We start from the raw sequence: 17,499 nt of genomic DNA on the forward strand, positions 1-17,499 counted from the left end.
TAGGTATTATGTGTAAATAACTATGGTTTATGAGTTACTTAATTGATCAGGAATATAATGAGACACATCACATAGCTAGCTACATGTGAAAATTAACAAACTTACTTTTGATACAGCCTGGTACTAGTTTGTAGACATATCTTGCATCTAGAACTCAAATACGATCAGGTCTAGAAATAAATAGATCATTAAAGTTAGTAATTGTTCTGTTTATTAAGGGATATATGTCACCATAGTATGAGGGTATATGTCATCATAATACGAGGGTAATGAGAGTATGTGTCGTCATAATACAAGGATAACGAAGGTATATGCCATCACAATATGAGGGATAATGAGGGTATATATCATCGTAATATGAGGGTATATATCATCATAAAAAGGATAATGAGGATATATGTCATCATAATATGAGGGGTAATAAGGGTATATATTGTCATCATATAAGGAGGGTAATGAGGGTACATGTCATATCACATATCATCTTACTACTATATTCATACATTAACATTTGTTCTATCATCAAAGTGAGTGAGTGTGTATTTGCCATTTCTATTAACAAATGGTTTCTTATTTCATAAACAAACTAACAGTGTACAGAATTTAGAATTACCACAAATATGTCAAAGAAAGCCCCCAATTATCTGGATTCTTTTGGCAAGTTAAGAAAAGTTATCACACAATTAATTAAGATCTTTGATCATTTAACACTAAACACCATTCTACAAAGTAGTACCCCCTTAATCCTGTGAATATAACAGACTGAGATACAACATTTTGCACTGTATATCATAGGTGTAGTAAAATTGATGATAAAATATAGATCTTAAAAACAATTCTAGTAAAAATTAACAAAACACACCTTACCAAAGAATGACTAACAAACTACAAACTAAAATTGAGATCTGTTAAAAAACTCACATACAAACCATTTAATTATTAACATAAGAATCATTACTTTTGACAAGGTGCAAAAAAATTCAAACTTTAGATGGCAAACTGAGTTCAAATTGTAAAACAATAGAAAATATTTGAGGAAGAACATGACAAAGACAATAACTGTATTTCTAATTAAAGGCCATTTAACAATAGCAATATTTGTTATTAGTGCTGTACCGATATAAGACTTTACCAATACTCCAATAACTGATATTAAAGTTCCAATTAAACCTGATACCAATAGCTGATGTGATATAATTAGTTTCAGTTTGATAATTATAGATTGGTAATAAAGTGAATAATATCATACAGCTGTGTTTTCTCCTCAGGTAGTTAACAACATTAGTTATATTGAATGCCTTAATAGTTCTATCTCTTCTTGATGATACAACCTTTACATATGCTACTTTGTGTCATCTTCAACAGTAAAGTGTACCCAAATAGGTGATTTTTTTCTTTGAAATTTTTCACAATCAATGTTTAACATGCAACCACATGATATAGTAAAATGCTCATGCCACAGTAACTATATCAGCTAATATCAGCAAAGATCAAACCACTACAGATATACGTAATATTCAGCCAGTATATTATTAGTATAACATTAATTGTTTATAACTATTGTTTTGTTCTCTGTTCATTTGGCAACTGTTACAAGTAGTAGTTAAACCACTCAATAATGTAGTAATACACTAGTGGTAAACAAGGACAAGATCAACTCACCTAATATTTAATAATGGTTGTGTCTCATGTACAACTGTATTACACACAGGACAGTTGTTACAGTTTTGTAGATATTTGACTATACAAACTTTGCAAACTAAAAAAATAATAAATGAACAGATTAAATAACACTTATCTCAATGACAATAAGGATATGACTAATTCAATATAACTTTATTTCCCTTCCTACACTGAAGTATTATGCTCGTTATATAATGTTATTTAAATTCATTCCTAGTCTTGTGTGAGGTCAACCTACCCACATGCTGCGTGGTACATCACTATAATCAACAAATAAAAACATAAAATCTAGGCAAACTGTGTTTATTCTACAAATATTGTCCTTGTCTGTTGTCTATCAGACCATTTTTATTATGATCGTTTCATTCTTCCATCCATCTGTTTTCTCTTACAAGTGTGCAGACATTCTGTGATGGTAGTTGCATCAATGAGATAGCCCGCACACAAACTGCAAGTAATATGTTGATTAATATCACGTAGTTTGACGAGACTCTAAATAAAAAAGGGACACACATTGGCATAGCACACCAGATAAGAATCTCTTACCTGCATCTTGAAAGGCGTTTAGGAACCAGGCTTATTTTCACTCGTTTCACGATCTGTTGGGTCACAAAGGAACGTATAATATTATTTAACAGAGGCCAATCACAGGAGTAAGTAAAGAACGTAAGCAACAAGACGAAGGACAGGATAAAAGAAATGATATGATAGTTGTTTCTGCAACTTTCACTTCGGTATGCAGAAAATAATGGCGGACATTTTAGGGGCGCGGTTATTCATTTTAGAGTTAATTAATCGACATTGGTTATTAAATTCCTCTAAACCAACGAGGAGGCCACAGCGTAGTGTCCTGGTAATATCTATCTGTCTCCTTGATAGCAAAATAGGTAAATAGGTATATTGTATAGGCAAGAAAAAATAAAGATAGGCTAATACATTTTACTGTATTTTCTTACAATTTATAGGAAGACAGTGACTGGGTCACCTCTTATCACTCAAGATCTCTTAGTACTTTAGGTATTGAGAGAGACGAGACAAGAGGTGTAGTAGATACACAGGTAAGATAGACCCAGTACTCCTTGATGTGTTTGTGTGAGATAGCTAGTAAACTAAGTTTTGTGTGTTCATCTATTTTCCTTCCTCTTCTCTTATATATGTCTCACTCACTCTCTCCCTGTCATCTCCTCTCCCTTCCTCTCCTCTCATAGTTATTCTTTCTTCTCTTTCTCTCTTCTACTTACTAATGGAATTAGATTCTGCTGCTAAAAAGGTACATGAAACACATTACATGACATGTACCAGTTAGTTGTGTGTATATGACTAAAGCATTTTACATTGTGTTCAATAATTGACCTCCTAAATATACTAGTGATCATTATAACAACAATCTTTTGACTTAACCTACAATGACGTATATAATATCACTGTTAAAAACAAAAATGTGCTTTAAGAAATTCTTAGAATAGGACACTTATCACTAGCCCTATGTAGTATTTAGAGTAATTGATAGTGTGGTATTTAGTAATGGTCTGTCTCCTCCTCCTTCCTCTTCTTTATATCCTTCTTTCTATTCTCTTTGCCCTTTTGTTTACTTACTTTCTCTTTTCATCATCTTTAGCCTCGTATGGAGGAAACTGTTTCTACTGTTGCTACCTCTACATCTCGTGTTCTTCATGTTCGTAATTTACCTACTGAAGTATTAGAGAAGGAAATATGGATGTTAGCTTCTCCCTTTGGAATGGTAAACATAGTAATGTTATCATCTTTTGACTAATGTTGGTCTCTGTAGGTGAACAAAATTTTGATGTTAAAGCAAAAGAATCAAGCTTTTATTGAAATGGGAGATATAGGATCTGCTCGTAACATGGTTGAGTGTTTCTCAGCTAGACCAGCTCAAATAAGGTAATAATATATAGTATTAGAGAAGGAAGTACTACCTACTATGATAGTATGTGTGTGTAACTACAAAGGTTTTGTTTGTAATGTTTGTAGTCAATCTGTACTACATAGTAATATATCATTAGTAATATGACATAGCAATGTAGACAAGTTGTCTCAAGTTGTCATTAAATATCTATCTATCATTTCTATAATTATAGTGTTATAACATATACTGTTTAATATTGATGTATGTTCTTTGATATCTACAGAGATAGAACAGTTTATATACAATTCTCAAAACATCAAGAACTAAAAACAGCCCACAGTAAGTCATCTAGAAAAGTTAATTGAAGTGAGAATACTTTAATTGTGTTTGTTAGCCAGGAGCAACCTCAATGGGTGGAGCTAGTCCAGGTTATGGTGGTTCTTCTCCTCAATCTATCAGTATGATTGGGATAGGAGCTATGCAACAGGGTCAACCTAACTCCATTTTAAGAGTTATTATTGAAAACATGTTATATCCTATTACCATTGATGTCCTTCATCAAGTGAGTGTGTAGATTTTGTGGGTGGAGTCATTACAAGTCATGATAATGTTTGTTTAGATATTTGCCAAATATGGTGATGTTCTAAAAATAGTAACATTCATGAAAAATGGTAATAGACATTTTGATATAATTGAAGTGTTGTTTATGTTGTGATGTTTATAGGTCAGTTTCATGCACTCATTCAATATCCCAATGAAATAATTGCTGCTAATGCTAAAACTGTGAGGCATTCACTAAATACAAGCTAACATACTGTGTTTGTCTCTTTAGGCACTTGATGGTCAAAATATCTATAATGGTTGTTGTACATTACACATTGATTACTCTAAATTGTCTAATCTTACTGTCAAATATAACAATGAGAAGACTAGGTAAGTAGACAAGTCCTTCTTAAATTAAATAGTAACTATTTGTATAGAGACTTTACTCGTCCTGATCTACCAGCTGGAGATCAAGAGACTGTGTCACTCCCTGACCTCTCAGCATATGGTATAATAGTATATGTGTGTGTGTGTGTGTGTATCTATATATGTCTGTATCTAGGTCTTCATCCTGCTCTACTTCAATCTCCAGGTAGTAAGTTATTTATTTTATTAGATATAGAATGTTTTGTTTAGCATTCTCTCAACTTCGTGCTGCTCTTATTGCTCTGGGTACTCAAGGAGGAGGAGGGGGTGGTGCTCAAGGAGGTGGTGCTCCCTCTACTACAGTTGTTCTAGCCTCTAATCTCAATGATAAGGTAATATTGTGATAAAAGAGACATGTCTGTGTGTGTTAGTATTTGTGTATGATTTGCACCACTTTTTCTCTTCTTGTTGGCACTCTTTCTTCCTCTGTTGGCTCCTCTTGGCTGTCTTCTCCTCCCTCTCATTCTCCCTCCCTTCTTTCACACAAGATGATTTCTCCTCATGCTCTCTTTATTCTCTTTGGTACGTCTTTCTCTCTTTATCTCTCTATCTCTTGCACAATATGATCTAGTAGAGTCTGTTCACATTGATTTTATAGACTATTGCAAGGAGATTGTTCTATTTATAGAATGTATCATTGATCATATCATTGAACAGACTATAATATTAAATGTGTAGTCATCAATGTAGTGTTAATAAATGTTATATAATTTTGTAGGTGTATATGGTGATGTAATGCGTGTGAAGATATTGTATAGTAAAAGAGACTCCGCCCTTATTCAATTTCGCGAACCTCAACAAGCTCAGAACTGTGAGTGATCTAAAAGTTAAATTTTGATAATTTTTATGTTCTCTCTCATTCTCTCTCTCTAGCTGTTACTCATCTTAATGGTAGCATGTTATATGGTAAGAAAATCCATGTGACACTCTCTAAACATACTCAAGTCCAGATGCCTCAACCAGGAAGTAATGTAAGATGATGTAATATCATATACATATAGAGGTTATATTTATCATATATAACATTGTTACATTCATTATTATCAGATGTTCCTTTCTCTTTATTAGGAGGATGGACTAACTGAAGACTTTTCTAAAACTCTCCTCTTCATCGTTTCAAGGTAAATCCAGTGGTGACTTACTCTCTTGGGTAAGTATTATATCTTCTGTCATAGAAGCCAGGGTCTAAGAATTATCAGAATATTTATCCTCCAAGTGCTACACTCCATCTCTCTAATATTCCGTAAGAGAACTAGTAGTGTACTGTTAAATAGAATGTGGTAACTGATATTGTTAATTAGATATTTATTGTAATAAATGATACATAATGTATCTATTATATTTCTATATAGTGATGGTATTACTGAGGAATATCTTCGCAGTCTATTTACATCTACTGGTGGTAATGTAGTCAATTTCCGTTTCTTTCAGTTAGTTTATATCTTGTCTTGTCTGTATAACTTTCTCTTTTTCTCTCTTAGAAATGATCTACGTATGGCTCTAGTTCAGATGTCTTCAGTAGAGGAAGCTATCAATGCTCTCATTGTCACTCTAATCATAAAATCAGTGAAACCAATCATCTCCGAGTTACCTTCTCAAAGAACACTCTCTAAGCGATCATCATTACTGGTCACACCCCTAATTATATTTCAAGTCTTGCTTTAGGCATATTGTGTGCTATTTCAAACTAAAATTTTATGTTTTTTTTTCTTTAAAATCTTTGTCTTTCTTTTTTCATTAGAAGTCTTGTCTTTTGATAACTTTGTCTACTGAAATAATTTAGTAGAATGATAGAATTAGAGGGGAAGTAGTTATTATAATGACATCATTATTATAGTTACTAACCATCTCTACCCACGTGTAATTAGATGAACTTGGCTGATATTAACTTGTCTGTGTGTTAATTGAAGACTGTATTGTCTTGTTCATTGAATTCTATTTATTATAAATATATGCTGTCCTGTCTTCAAGTAAAGAGAACTACAATAAATTCTTTTGAATATTGTTGTCATTATAGGACTCTGTCAAGACAGTTCACATTAATTATAGCAGCTGTAAGTCATACTGTTCATCTATTGTTAGTATTTGTTACTTCAATAGACACTATGACATCATTATTATCAGATATTACTATATAATAGTTAGACACTGAGGTCAGGTATTAACATTATTTATCATAACAGCACTAATTTACATGAGGACTTATTTTCACAGATAGCTAGTGCTACTCAACTACAAAAATTAAGATATATTACCATGTTAAACAATGCCCCTTTAATTAATAGTTGATCTTGGTGTCATTTCAATTCTGCCAATTCTCAAGATTCAGAATAATGACATAACAATAAGTTAATCCACATATCTTTCTACTAATTGTGTAAGTTGTTTTTTGTCACAATCACAGAAGATCACAAGTAACTAGTATAAGTAACAGTTCCATTAATAATATGTGAATTTATCTTACTCTAAGACTCAATGTTAACAAACTTACATTAACTGATTTCTTACTCCTGTATTCAGTATTTATCTCATAAAATAGTAATTATTTGTAATGGAGACTTTACTCGTCCTGATCTACCAGCTGGAGACCAAGAGACTGTGTCACTCCCTGACCTCTCAGCATATTGTATATGTAGTATATGTGTATGTGTGTGTGTGTGTATCTATATATGTATCTAGGTCATCCTGCTCTACTTCAATCTCCAGGTAGTAGTTATTATTTTATTAGATATAGAATGTTTTTGTTTAGCATTCTCTCCACTTTGTGCTGCTCTTATTGCTCTGGGTACTCAAGGAGGATAGACAAATAAACAGATTGATGATAGATTAAATAATAAATTAATATCAGATAATTAAATGATATATTTGATATAAAACAGTGTCCTCCTATGTAAGTGTATTATATTAAACATCTATTAACATAATTGAAGTTGTACATGTGGATAATTAACTTAATATTTCAAATCCATTGTTTAGATAATCAAAATAAAATACAATGAGACTATATATTTAAAATCTTTATCAGCTGACAATTTATACACAATGTAATGTTTACAGTATAATTATTAATGTTTAATATTTAATTATTACTTTTAATCATATTATAAGAGGAACAAACAAGTAAATAAAAACATTTTCTAAAAATGAAGTAAACATAGAGATAATTAATATTATTCCATTACAAATAATACAAACAAGATAATAATAATAACAGTTGTATTATATCTACATAATAGTACAGGTATAATAAACAAACAAAGGATGTTTACTAATTAAAAAGTATAGATCTAAAGTCACTTTATTAATATCAGTTATATTATGTCCCTGTACTATTATAGTAATGATAATATAATTGATTATTACTAACTTTTTTTGTTTGTATTCATTGTATGTAATCATATTATTAATACCTGAGGTAGCTCAGTTATAATTACCACATGTCTATTATTGGTAGAGGTTTCAATGTTGTTGTTTTGTATGTGTGTGTCATTAATGTCTTCTCTCTTGTAATTGTAGAGTATCCCTTAGGACTGATAATCCAATCACTGGCTTGTTTCCAATGTACTGAATTGTGGGGATGAAGAAAGACGGTTTGGCAAAAGTGTTGTGTATACTTCTATCCAGTTAGGTTGAGATAGTCGATTGTCCAAGTAATCACACATTCGTATATAGAGAAGTCTCATAGTTGTGTGTGACTTTAACATTTTAGTAATAAGAGGTAGTCCCTGTTCATAGAACATGGTATCATTATTTGTTGTCTCTCTTCATAACTCAGTAAGTGGACACACATAACTGATCTAGTATGAAGTTTACTTTAAGTTCTGTAAGTTGTTCTTATGAGAGATAACATTAAATAAAGTTGTTATCTGTTCATAGTTAGTATCTGACAGTGGAATGGTACCTCAACTCCTGTAAACTAGTATTGTGTGAGAGACCAGTTGTTAGAAATGACAGGTAATAGTGGGAATGGCATTAATTGTATCATCAGAGTCATTTCAAATATTCTATTGCTTTGTTTTAGTGTTAACATGTCTTGTAAACTAGGACCCATAATGTCATAGATGGTACTATGTCCCATACTGTACCATCATAGAGGTATGGGACTGAGTAATATTCTATGATCGTAGTATAAGACAATGTAGTCCCTTGGAGAATAATGAATTCTTTCATGATACCATACTTTGAGATTTGATTCTCCAGATAGTTAAGTGTGTGTTTCACTATATCCATTGATAAGAATAGAGGTTATGCTTTAAGAGATGGTACATGTGTGATTGTCTCCTGTATAAGTCACCTGTGTATCATTGATATCTTTATTTGATATATGGTGTAGATCATCACATCAGCAAAAATTCGTAATTTTGCTCTATTTAGCAATTAGTGTGTTAAATTCACTGTATACTGGTCAATAACACATTAGAGAAATTCAGTTTACGACGGTTTTGTATTGTAGTCCTGTCTCTGTATGGTGCTGTTTATATGTAAACTTCCTCCAATTGATAAAGTCTTCTTGCGGTCTATCCTTTTAGAGTGTCCTCTTAACATTTGTTAAAAATAGGTTTGACGTTGTAGCTTTATTAGTCGTAGTCTTACAAGAGTAACCTTAATCACACCTGTAGACTGTATTAGTCATTATATACCTAGTGAAGATTTGTATACCTCTAACATGAACTTTCCCTACAAGTACTAGTTAGCTTGTAGGTCACTATCTTGACGCCCCACACCTTTCCTCCAATGCAAAAATCCTCTGTCTATCTGTTTTTATATAGTCTTCTTCATTTCAAAATCATTATTTCAAAAGTGTACTATCTTTAGATGTTGTAGTTTTATTAAGTACAGTATACAGGTAACATTCCAAATATTCCTGTGTATACCTGCGTGTATCTGTAATATAACTACTCATTGAAGATTGGACGAGAATGATGATTGCAATAACATTTAACTAATAATTTTTTCAAGTCAAAATTTTGGTCGTTTATCTTAAACAATTTTTTTTTTTTTTTTCTATCTCTAGTCTTTTACAGTTAACATGTTCATCATTGTAGTATTAGTAATGAGTTGTACTTTTGATGTCCATATGAACTCCCAGGTCCAAATACATTCCATGTTATGTTAGAGTCGTCTTTAATAAAAATCCAAGACCATTTAGTTATAGTTCAATAGTGATCTGTCAAATATCTTATCTATGCTAGGGCAAGTGATGGTTCTTTATAGATTGTGATAATGTTTGACATAATTTGATGTTCTGTGATTCATATAACAGTTGGAAAGAGAATGCCAGCCCATTCATCAGAGAGAAGAGAAGAAATGTGTGGCCTAACAGTTTTGTTGAATTCTGTCTGAAATGGAGTGTAGTAACACTTCTCAAATCCAAACAATGGTCTCCTTTTACATTGTAGATCAAAGTTCTTTGTTAAAATATTGTTGATAGCTTTCATCTTCAAGGTGAGTTAGACCTGCTACAAACATCAGACACATTCTAAAGTGATCATTTCAAAATGTTCTGAAACACTTCCTCTGTCTTCTCATACTTAGCTATCCACCATGCTGCTTAGAAATTCCTGGATACTCAGGGGAAGAAATTGATACCTCTCCTCAATACCCTACAATAAATGTTGTCATTAGTCCAAGATAACCTTCCTTCTCTGATTGACCAAGAGATGACTGACAGAGTTGAATTGAAGAAAATGTCATTTTTGGATTATATTTTCTTTCAAAACTGAGGTAAGCAAAGTGACAAATCTCTTTAAATGTTGTATCTAATACTGATGGTAAATGATGAAGGCTATATACTTGTACGGGTTTTGTATTGTCAACTCTTTTTCAACATGTCTTCTGATAGTTTGTAGGATAAAATTCTCATATATTCTGTGAGTGTTGTTGGTAACTGTTCGTCTGACTGACGATAAACTAAGATAACTATGGGAACAGACTAGTGGTATATATAACACAATGACTGGACATCACCTCGTACTTCAAGATCTTCAATAAGTTTCTCAGCTAGATGTGGTTCTTTTTCTAGTGTTCCTTTGATTACTGCCTTCATCTCCTCTTCTGAAAATCCCAACACTTCAACATGTCTGTTAACTGAAGATAATTTTTAACAGTGAGTAAGAGGGCATAGCTACGAGAGGTCAAACAATTACTGAACATTTGGCTAATATCTCTCTACGATTATTCTAGCTGCTAGTGAGGATTGTCTGAGATTTGTACTTATTCATCCAGCCATCAAAGATTATCAGTAATCCTTGTCCATGTATTTTTTGCAACCATTCAGTGACGTAGTAACTTCATTACAATCATATGTGTACTTAAGTAGTTGTTTTAATTCATTAGCTTGAGCCACCTCATGGATTTCTGAGAGGACAATAAAGTACTAAGTTATATTTTCCATGTGTGAGTTCTCCTTTAGCCCACATATTTAATAAGTTTACGACAAAGTGTTGTCTTACCATACCAGGAGGACCATCAACTATTACTCTAAGAGGACTGACCACTATCACATGGGTTTAAGAATATCCTGAATATCTATCTGTTTATCTGTGAGTAACTTGAGGTATTTTATCAACTTGTCCTCTTAACATACACCATTGTTTCTGTAGTATGTTTGAGGAGTAGCATGTCTTGTCTTGTGTTTGTAGTAGCGCTAATCTTCCAAAGAAGTCTTGTCCAACTGGTGGTGGCCAGTCTGTAGGGGACAATAGGTTGTATATTGTATTGGTCCTATCATAATATCACAATATCGCTGGACATCAGGTCTAATGAATTGGTGGGTGGATCATCATTAACAGTACATTCACCTTAATGAAGTAAGACACATTAAAGTAAAGTAAATTATACATTTAATTAACTCACCTAATTGTTGTAATATAAAGGTAGTAATCTCTCTTAGTCTCTGATGTTGTTTGGTTTCTTAATACATGACAAATGTTCACTAGATACTGGTATGGATCTCTATGTGCTTTTAACTGTCTCTGTAACACACCCTACCAACTTACTAGATTTTACCAAATCACGCTCTCCTTTTGTTGTCAATATGTCATTGTAAGTCTCAAATGATATCAGTCCTTTTGCATACAGTACATTAGTTACACCGGTAAGGATAGGAGTAATGATATCACTAAGATCAGCAAAGTGAGTACGAAATAGTTTCACTTGGAGTGAGTGACTCTATACAATATTACAACAGTACAATACAATATTACAATAACAATACAATATTACAATAGTACATGACATAATAGTAAGTCTTAGAGCATTACTTGATGTCGAAGTAAATAAGACATAGTCCCTGTATCAGTTATATATTTTAATATTTACCTGTTTTAGGTCCAGGATTGAGTTCAATATCACCTGATAAAATGAGGAGAAGTAAGAGAAATAAAACTAGAGAGAAGGTCAGGTTACCACCACCCTCATCTCCTGACCATAGTGACTCCACCCATCCTGAGATATCAGTAGTAGTTCTCTTTTTAGTAGTATATGATATCTGATGACAATACCATAATCCAATATTAACTCTCCATTGTGTGGTATCAATCATTATTAGAAGATATAGCAAATAAACTAACACATAAATAGCAACTGTTAAGATCCACCCACTTTGTTAAGGTTAGAGTATAATAATATTCATTAATAATACTGACCTCAATGTTATACTTATGAATATTAGTTGTAGTTAAATAGAATTCACTTACCACATAATGACAAAATGATTTTATTATTAGAGTTGTATTTGTAATATATTTTGTTTGTGTGTGTGTGTCTTAACTCTCTAATTTACTTTCACTTTCACTTTTCACTGTTTAATCTTGTATGAGGAAACTGTTCCTCTCCTCTCATAGTTATTCTTTCTTCTCTTCTCTTTTCTACTTACTAATGGAATTAGAATCTGCACATTGCATGACATGTACCAGTTAGTTGTCTGCATATATCACTACTGAACTGATATATCTGAATTTCATTGAGAATAATTGAAAGCTTTAGTTGAAAAGTATTGGAAAAATATTGAAAAAACATCCCAACTATCTGAAAAGTATTTGATTTTGTGCAGCACAAAAACATCTAAAATAAATATAAAATTTGTCTGAAAATCATTGCAATTTCAGTATATATAATAACTGTATATAATAATTATATTAAAATGAAATGATAAATTTGTGTGACATATAAATTAACACAATCAAATCAAGAAAAACAGGTACTTTTGATCAGTGATCAAATATCCATTGTTTTTTTTGGTTTTGGTATCCTTTTACCAGTCTCCATAGGGCACAAAGATGTCTTTTGAAGGTGGTACACCAATAATATATCCTCCACTAGGTACATTTTCCTTTATTCTTTCTGTTTTCCACACAAATACATCACCCTTCTGTAAAAGTTAATTGATACTTGATATGTAATCATGTTATAATAGATTAACAAACCTCTAGATGATGGAAATGTGTCTTATTTCCGATTTTCTTTGGCAATTCAGGATAGATAATTGTTGCACATATCCATCCAATAAATTGTCTTCAAATACAACTTCTGCATACATATGTGCATCTAAACAATATTAACAACATTAACAATATTAACAACATTACAATATTAACAACATTAACAACATTAACAATATTACAATATTAACAACATTAACAATATTAACAATATTAACAACATTAACAATATTAACAATATTAACAACATTAACAATATTAACAACATAATACTGTACTCTTGTTCAAAAAAACACAAACCGTCACAAAAATTTACAAAAGTTGCAGCGGCTAAATTTTGTCCATGGTAACTAATTAAAATAGGATTTCTGTACAATTAAAAGCAATTAATTAATATCTCATTGCAGGGCTAAATACCCTGTCTTCAACTTGGACCACAATCCACACTAGCACTCTGTAGCTTAACAATATTAAGTTGACAGAGTTTAATAACAAATACCTTTGACCTTCTCTTCGTTTTTGATTTATATATGACTATAGCATTTTTACATTGTGTTCAATAATCACTAGCCCTATGTATTATTTAGAGTAATTGATAGTGTGGTATTTAGTAATGGTCTGTCCCTCCTCCTTCCTCTCTTTATATCCTTCTTTCTATTCTCTTTGCCCTTTTATTTACTTACTTTTTCTTTTCATTCTTTAGCCTCGTATGGAGGAAACTGTTCCTACTGTTGCTACCTCTACATCTCGTGTTCTTCATGTCCCATAATTTACCTACTGAAGTATTAGAGAAGTAAATATGAATGTTAGCTTCTCCCTTTGGAATGGTAAACATAGTAATGTTATCATCTTCTGACTAATGTTGTCTCTGTAGGTGAACAAAATTTTGATGTTAAAGCAAAAGAATCAAGCTTTTATTGAAAGGGAGATATAGATCTGCTCGTAACATGGTTGAGTGTTTCTCAGCTAGACCAGCTCAAATAAGGTAACAATATATAGTATTAGAGAAGGAAGTACTACCTACTATGATAGTATGTGTGTGTAACTACAAAGGTTTTGTTTGTAATGTTTGTAGTCATCTGTACTACATAGTAATATATCATTAGTAATATGACATAGCAATGTAGACAAGTTGTCTCAAGTTGTCATTAATATCTATCTATCATTTCTATAATTATAGTGTTATAACATATACTGTTTAATATTGATGTATTTCTTTGATATCTACAGAGATAGAACAGTTTATATACAATTCTCAAAACATCAAGAACTAAAAACAGCCACAGTAAGTCATCTAGAAAGTTAATTGAAGTGAGATTACTTTAATTGTGTTTGTTAGCCAGGAGCAACATCAATGGGTGGAGCTAGTCCAGGTTATGGTGGTTTCTTCTCCTCAATCTATCAGTATGATTGGGATAGGAGCTATGCAACAGGGTCAACCTAACTCCATTTTAAGAGTTATTATTGAGAACATGTTATATCCTATTACCATTGATGTCCTTCATCAAGTGAGTGTGTAGATTTGTGGGTGGAGTCATTACAAGTTGTGTTAACGTTGTTTAGATATTTGCCAAATATGGTGATGTTCTAAAAAATAGTAACATTCATGAAAAATGGTAATAGACATTTTATGTAATTGAAGTGTTGTTTATGTTGTGATGTTTATAGGTCAGTTTCATGCACTCATTCATATCCCCCAATGAATAATTGCTGCTAATGCTAAAACTGTGAGTCATTCATTAACTACAAGCTAACATACTATGTTTGTCTCTTTAGGCACTTGATGGTCAAAATATCTATAATGGTTGTTGTACATTACACATTGATTACTCTAAATTGTCTAACCTTACTGTCAAATATAACAATGAGAAGACTAGGTAAGTAGACAAGTCTTCTCAAGTTAAATAGTAACTATTTGTATAGAGACTTTACTCGTCCTGATCTACCAGCTGGAGATCAAGAGACTGTGTCACTCCCTGACCTCTCAGCATATGGTATAATAGTAGATATGTGTGTGTGTGTGTGTATCTATATATGCCTGTATCTAGGTCTTCATCCTGCTCTACTTCAATCTCCAGGTAGTAAGTTATTTATTTTATTAGATATAGAATGTTTTTGTTTAGCATTCTCTCACTTCGTGCTGGCTCTTATTGCTCTGGGTACTCAGGAGGAGGAGGGGTGTGGTGCTCAAGGAGGTGGTGCTCCCTCTACTACAGTTGTTCTAAGCCTCTAATCTCAATGATAAGGTAATATGTGATAAAGAGACATGTCTGTGTGTGTTAGTATTTGTGTATGATTTGCACCACTTTCTCTTCTTGTTGGCACTCTTTCTTTCCTCTGTTTGCTCCTCTTGGCTGTCTTCTCCTCCCTTTCATTCTCCCTCCCTTCTTTCACACAAGATGATTTCTCCTCATGCTCTCTTTATTCTCTTTGGTACGTCTTTCTCTCTTTATCTCTCTATCTCTTGCACAATATGATCTAGTAGAGTCTGTTCAACATTGATTTTTATAGACTATTGCAATGATATTGTTTCTATTATAGAATGTGTCATTGATCATATCATTGAACAGACTCTAATATTAAATGTGTAGTCATCAATGTAGTGTTAATAAATGTTATATAATTTTGTAGGTGTATATGGTGATGTAATGCGTGTGAAGATATTGTATAGTAAAAGAGACTCCGCCTTATTCAATTTCGCGAACCTCACACAAGCTCAGAACTGTGAGTGATCTAAAAGTAAATTTTTGATAATTTTTATGTTCTCTCTCATTCTCTCTCTAGCTGTTACTCATCTTAATGGTAGCATGTTATATGGTAAGAAAATCCATGTGGACACTCTCTAAACATACTCAAGTCCAGATGCCTCAACCAGGAAGTAATGTAAGATGATGAGTAATATCATAAAACATATAGAGGTTATATTATCATATATAACATTGTTACATTCATTATTATCAAGATGTTCCTTTCTCTTTATTAGGAGGATGGACTAACTGAAGACTTTTCTAACTCTCCTCTTCATCGTTTCAAGGTAAATCAAGTGGTAACTTACTCTCTTGGGTAAGTATTATATCTTCTGTCATAGAAGCCAGGGTCTAAGAATTATCAGAATATTATCCTCCAAGTGCTACACTCCATCTCTCTAATATTCCGTAAGAGAGAACTAGTAGTGTACTGTTAAAATAGAATGTAGTAACTAACAGTGGGGTAGGAATGAAGTTTAAGTTGGGGGGGGCTGACCTTATATTTAGTTACATTATGTTGTATTAAACATCAAAAATGACCCAAAAATTAAGTCATCTGTTGTTAAAGGAAAACAAACTCTTTAGCTGTTTCTAATAAGTTTGTTATCAGTACTGTCCATATGTGTAGGTAACAGCATGACATGGTTTAGTCGTTCTTTGGTCATAGTACTTCGTTGGTAATTTTTTTTAGTCAGCGTAAGGTTGAAAATGTGTGTTTCCGCTGTAACAGAAGTCATTGGTACAGTTAGATACTGCCTAATGTGTTATTGTGTACATAATCTTGAGTGCAAATCAGGGGGGGGGCTTAGCCCTCCCTGATTTGAAGTTGGAGGGGCTTCAGCCCCCCCTGCCCCCCCCCCTTTCCTACCCTATGGTAACTGATATTGTTAATTAGATATTTATTGAAATAAATGATACATAATGTATCTATTATATTTCTATATAGTGATGGTATTACTGAGGAATATCTTCGCAGTCTATTTACATCTACTGGTGGTAATGTAGTCAACTTCCGTTTCTTTCAGTTAGTTATATCTTGTCTTGTCTGTATATAACTTTCTTTTTTTTCCTCTTTTAGAAATGATCTACGTATGGCTCTAGTTCAGATGTCTTCAGTAGAGGAAGCTATCAATGCTCTCATTGTCACTCATAATCATAAAATCAGTGAAACCAATCATCTCCGAGTTACCTTCTCAAAGAACACTCTCTAAGCGATCATCATTACTGGTCACACCCCCTAATTATATTTCAAGTCTTGCTTTAGGCATATTGTGTGCTATTTCAAACTAAAATTTTTATGTTTTTTTCTTTAAAATCTTTGTCTTTCTTTTTTCATTAGAAGTCTTGTCTTTTGATAACTTTGTCTACTGAAATAATTTAGTAGAATGATAGAATTAGAGGGAAGTAGTTATTATGATGACATCATTATTATAGTTTTACTAACATCTCTACCCCACGTGTAATTAGATGAACTCGGCTGATATTAACTTGTCTGTGTGTTAATTGAAGACTGTATTGTCTTGTTCATTGAATTGTATTTATTATAAATATATGCTGTCTGTCTTCAAGTAAAGAGAACTATAATAAAATTCTTTTGAATATTGTTGTCATTATAGGACTCTGTCAAGACAGTTCACATTAATTATAGCAGCTGTAAGTCATACTGTTCATCTATTGTTAGTATTTGTTACTTCAATAGACAATATGACATCATTATTATCAGATATTACTATATAAATAGTTAGACACGAGGTCAGGTATTAACCATTATTTATCATAACAGTACTAATTT

General features: G+C 32.3%; 1 protein-coding gene across 1 annotated transcript; it reads left to right on the forward strand.

The window, feature by feature from the left end:
- The first annotated feature begins 3,307 nt into the window (after positions 1-3,307).
- LOC121391144 (polypyrimidine tract-binding protein 2-like) lies at positions 3,308-16,918 on the forward strand. The gene is given in 15 exon segments (XM_041522869.1): positions 3,308-3,424; positions 3,945-4,112; positions 4,170-4,221; positions 4,275-4,333; positions 4,383-4,483; positions 4,531-4,601; positions 4,730-4,851; positions 5,008-5,041; positions 5,238-5,330; positions 5,393-5,490; positions 5,588-5,614; positions 5,617-5,640; positions 5,695-5,762; positions 5,872-5,949; positions 16,786-16,918. Coding segments are annotated over 15 exon segments (1,245 nt in total).
- Positions 16,919-17,499: the final 581 nt, after the last annotated feature.

This window comes from Gigantopelta aegis, unplaced genomic scaffold, assembly GCF_016097555.1.
Source record: "Gigantopelta aegis isolate Gae_Host unplaced genomic scaffold, Gae_host_genome ctg1804_pilon_pilon:::debris, whole genome shotgun sequence".
Classification (NCBI taxonomy): domain Eukaryota; kingdom Metazoa; phylum Mollusca; class Gastropoda; order Neomphalida; family Peltospiridae; genus Gigantopelta; species Gigantopelta aegis.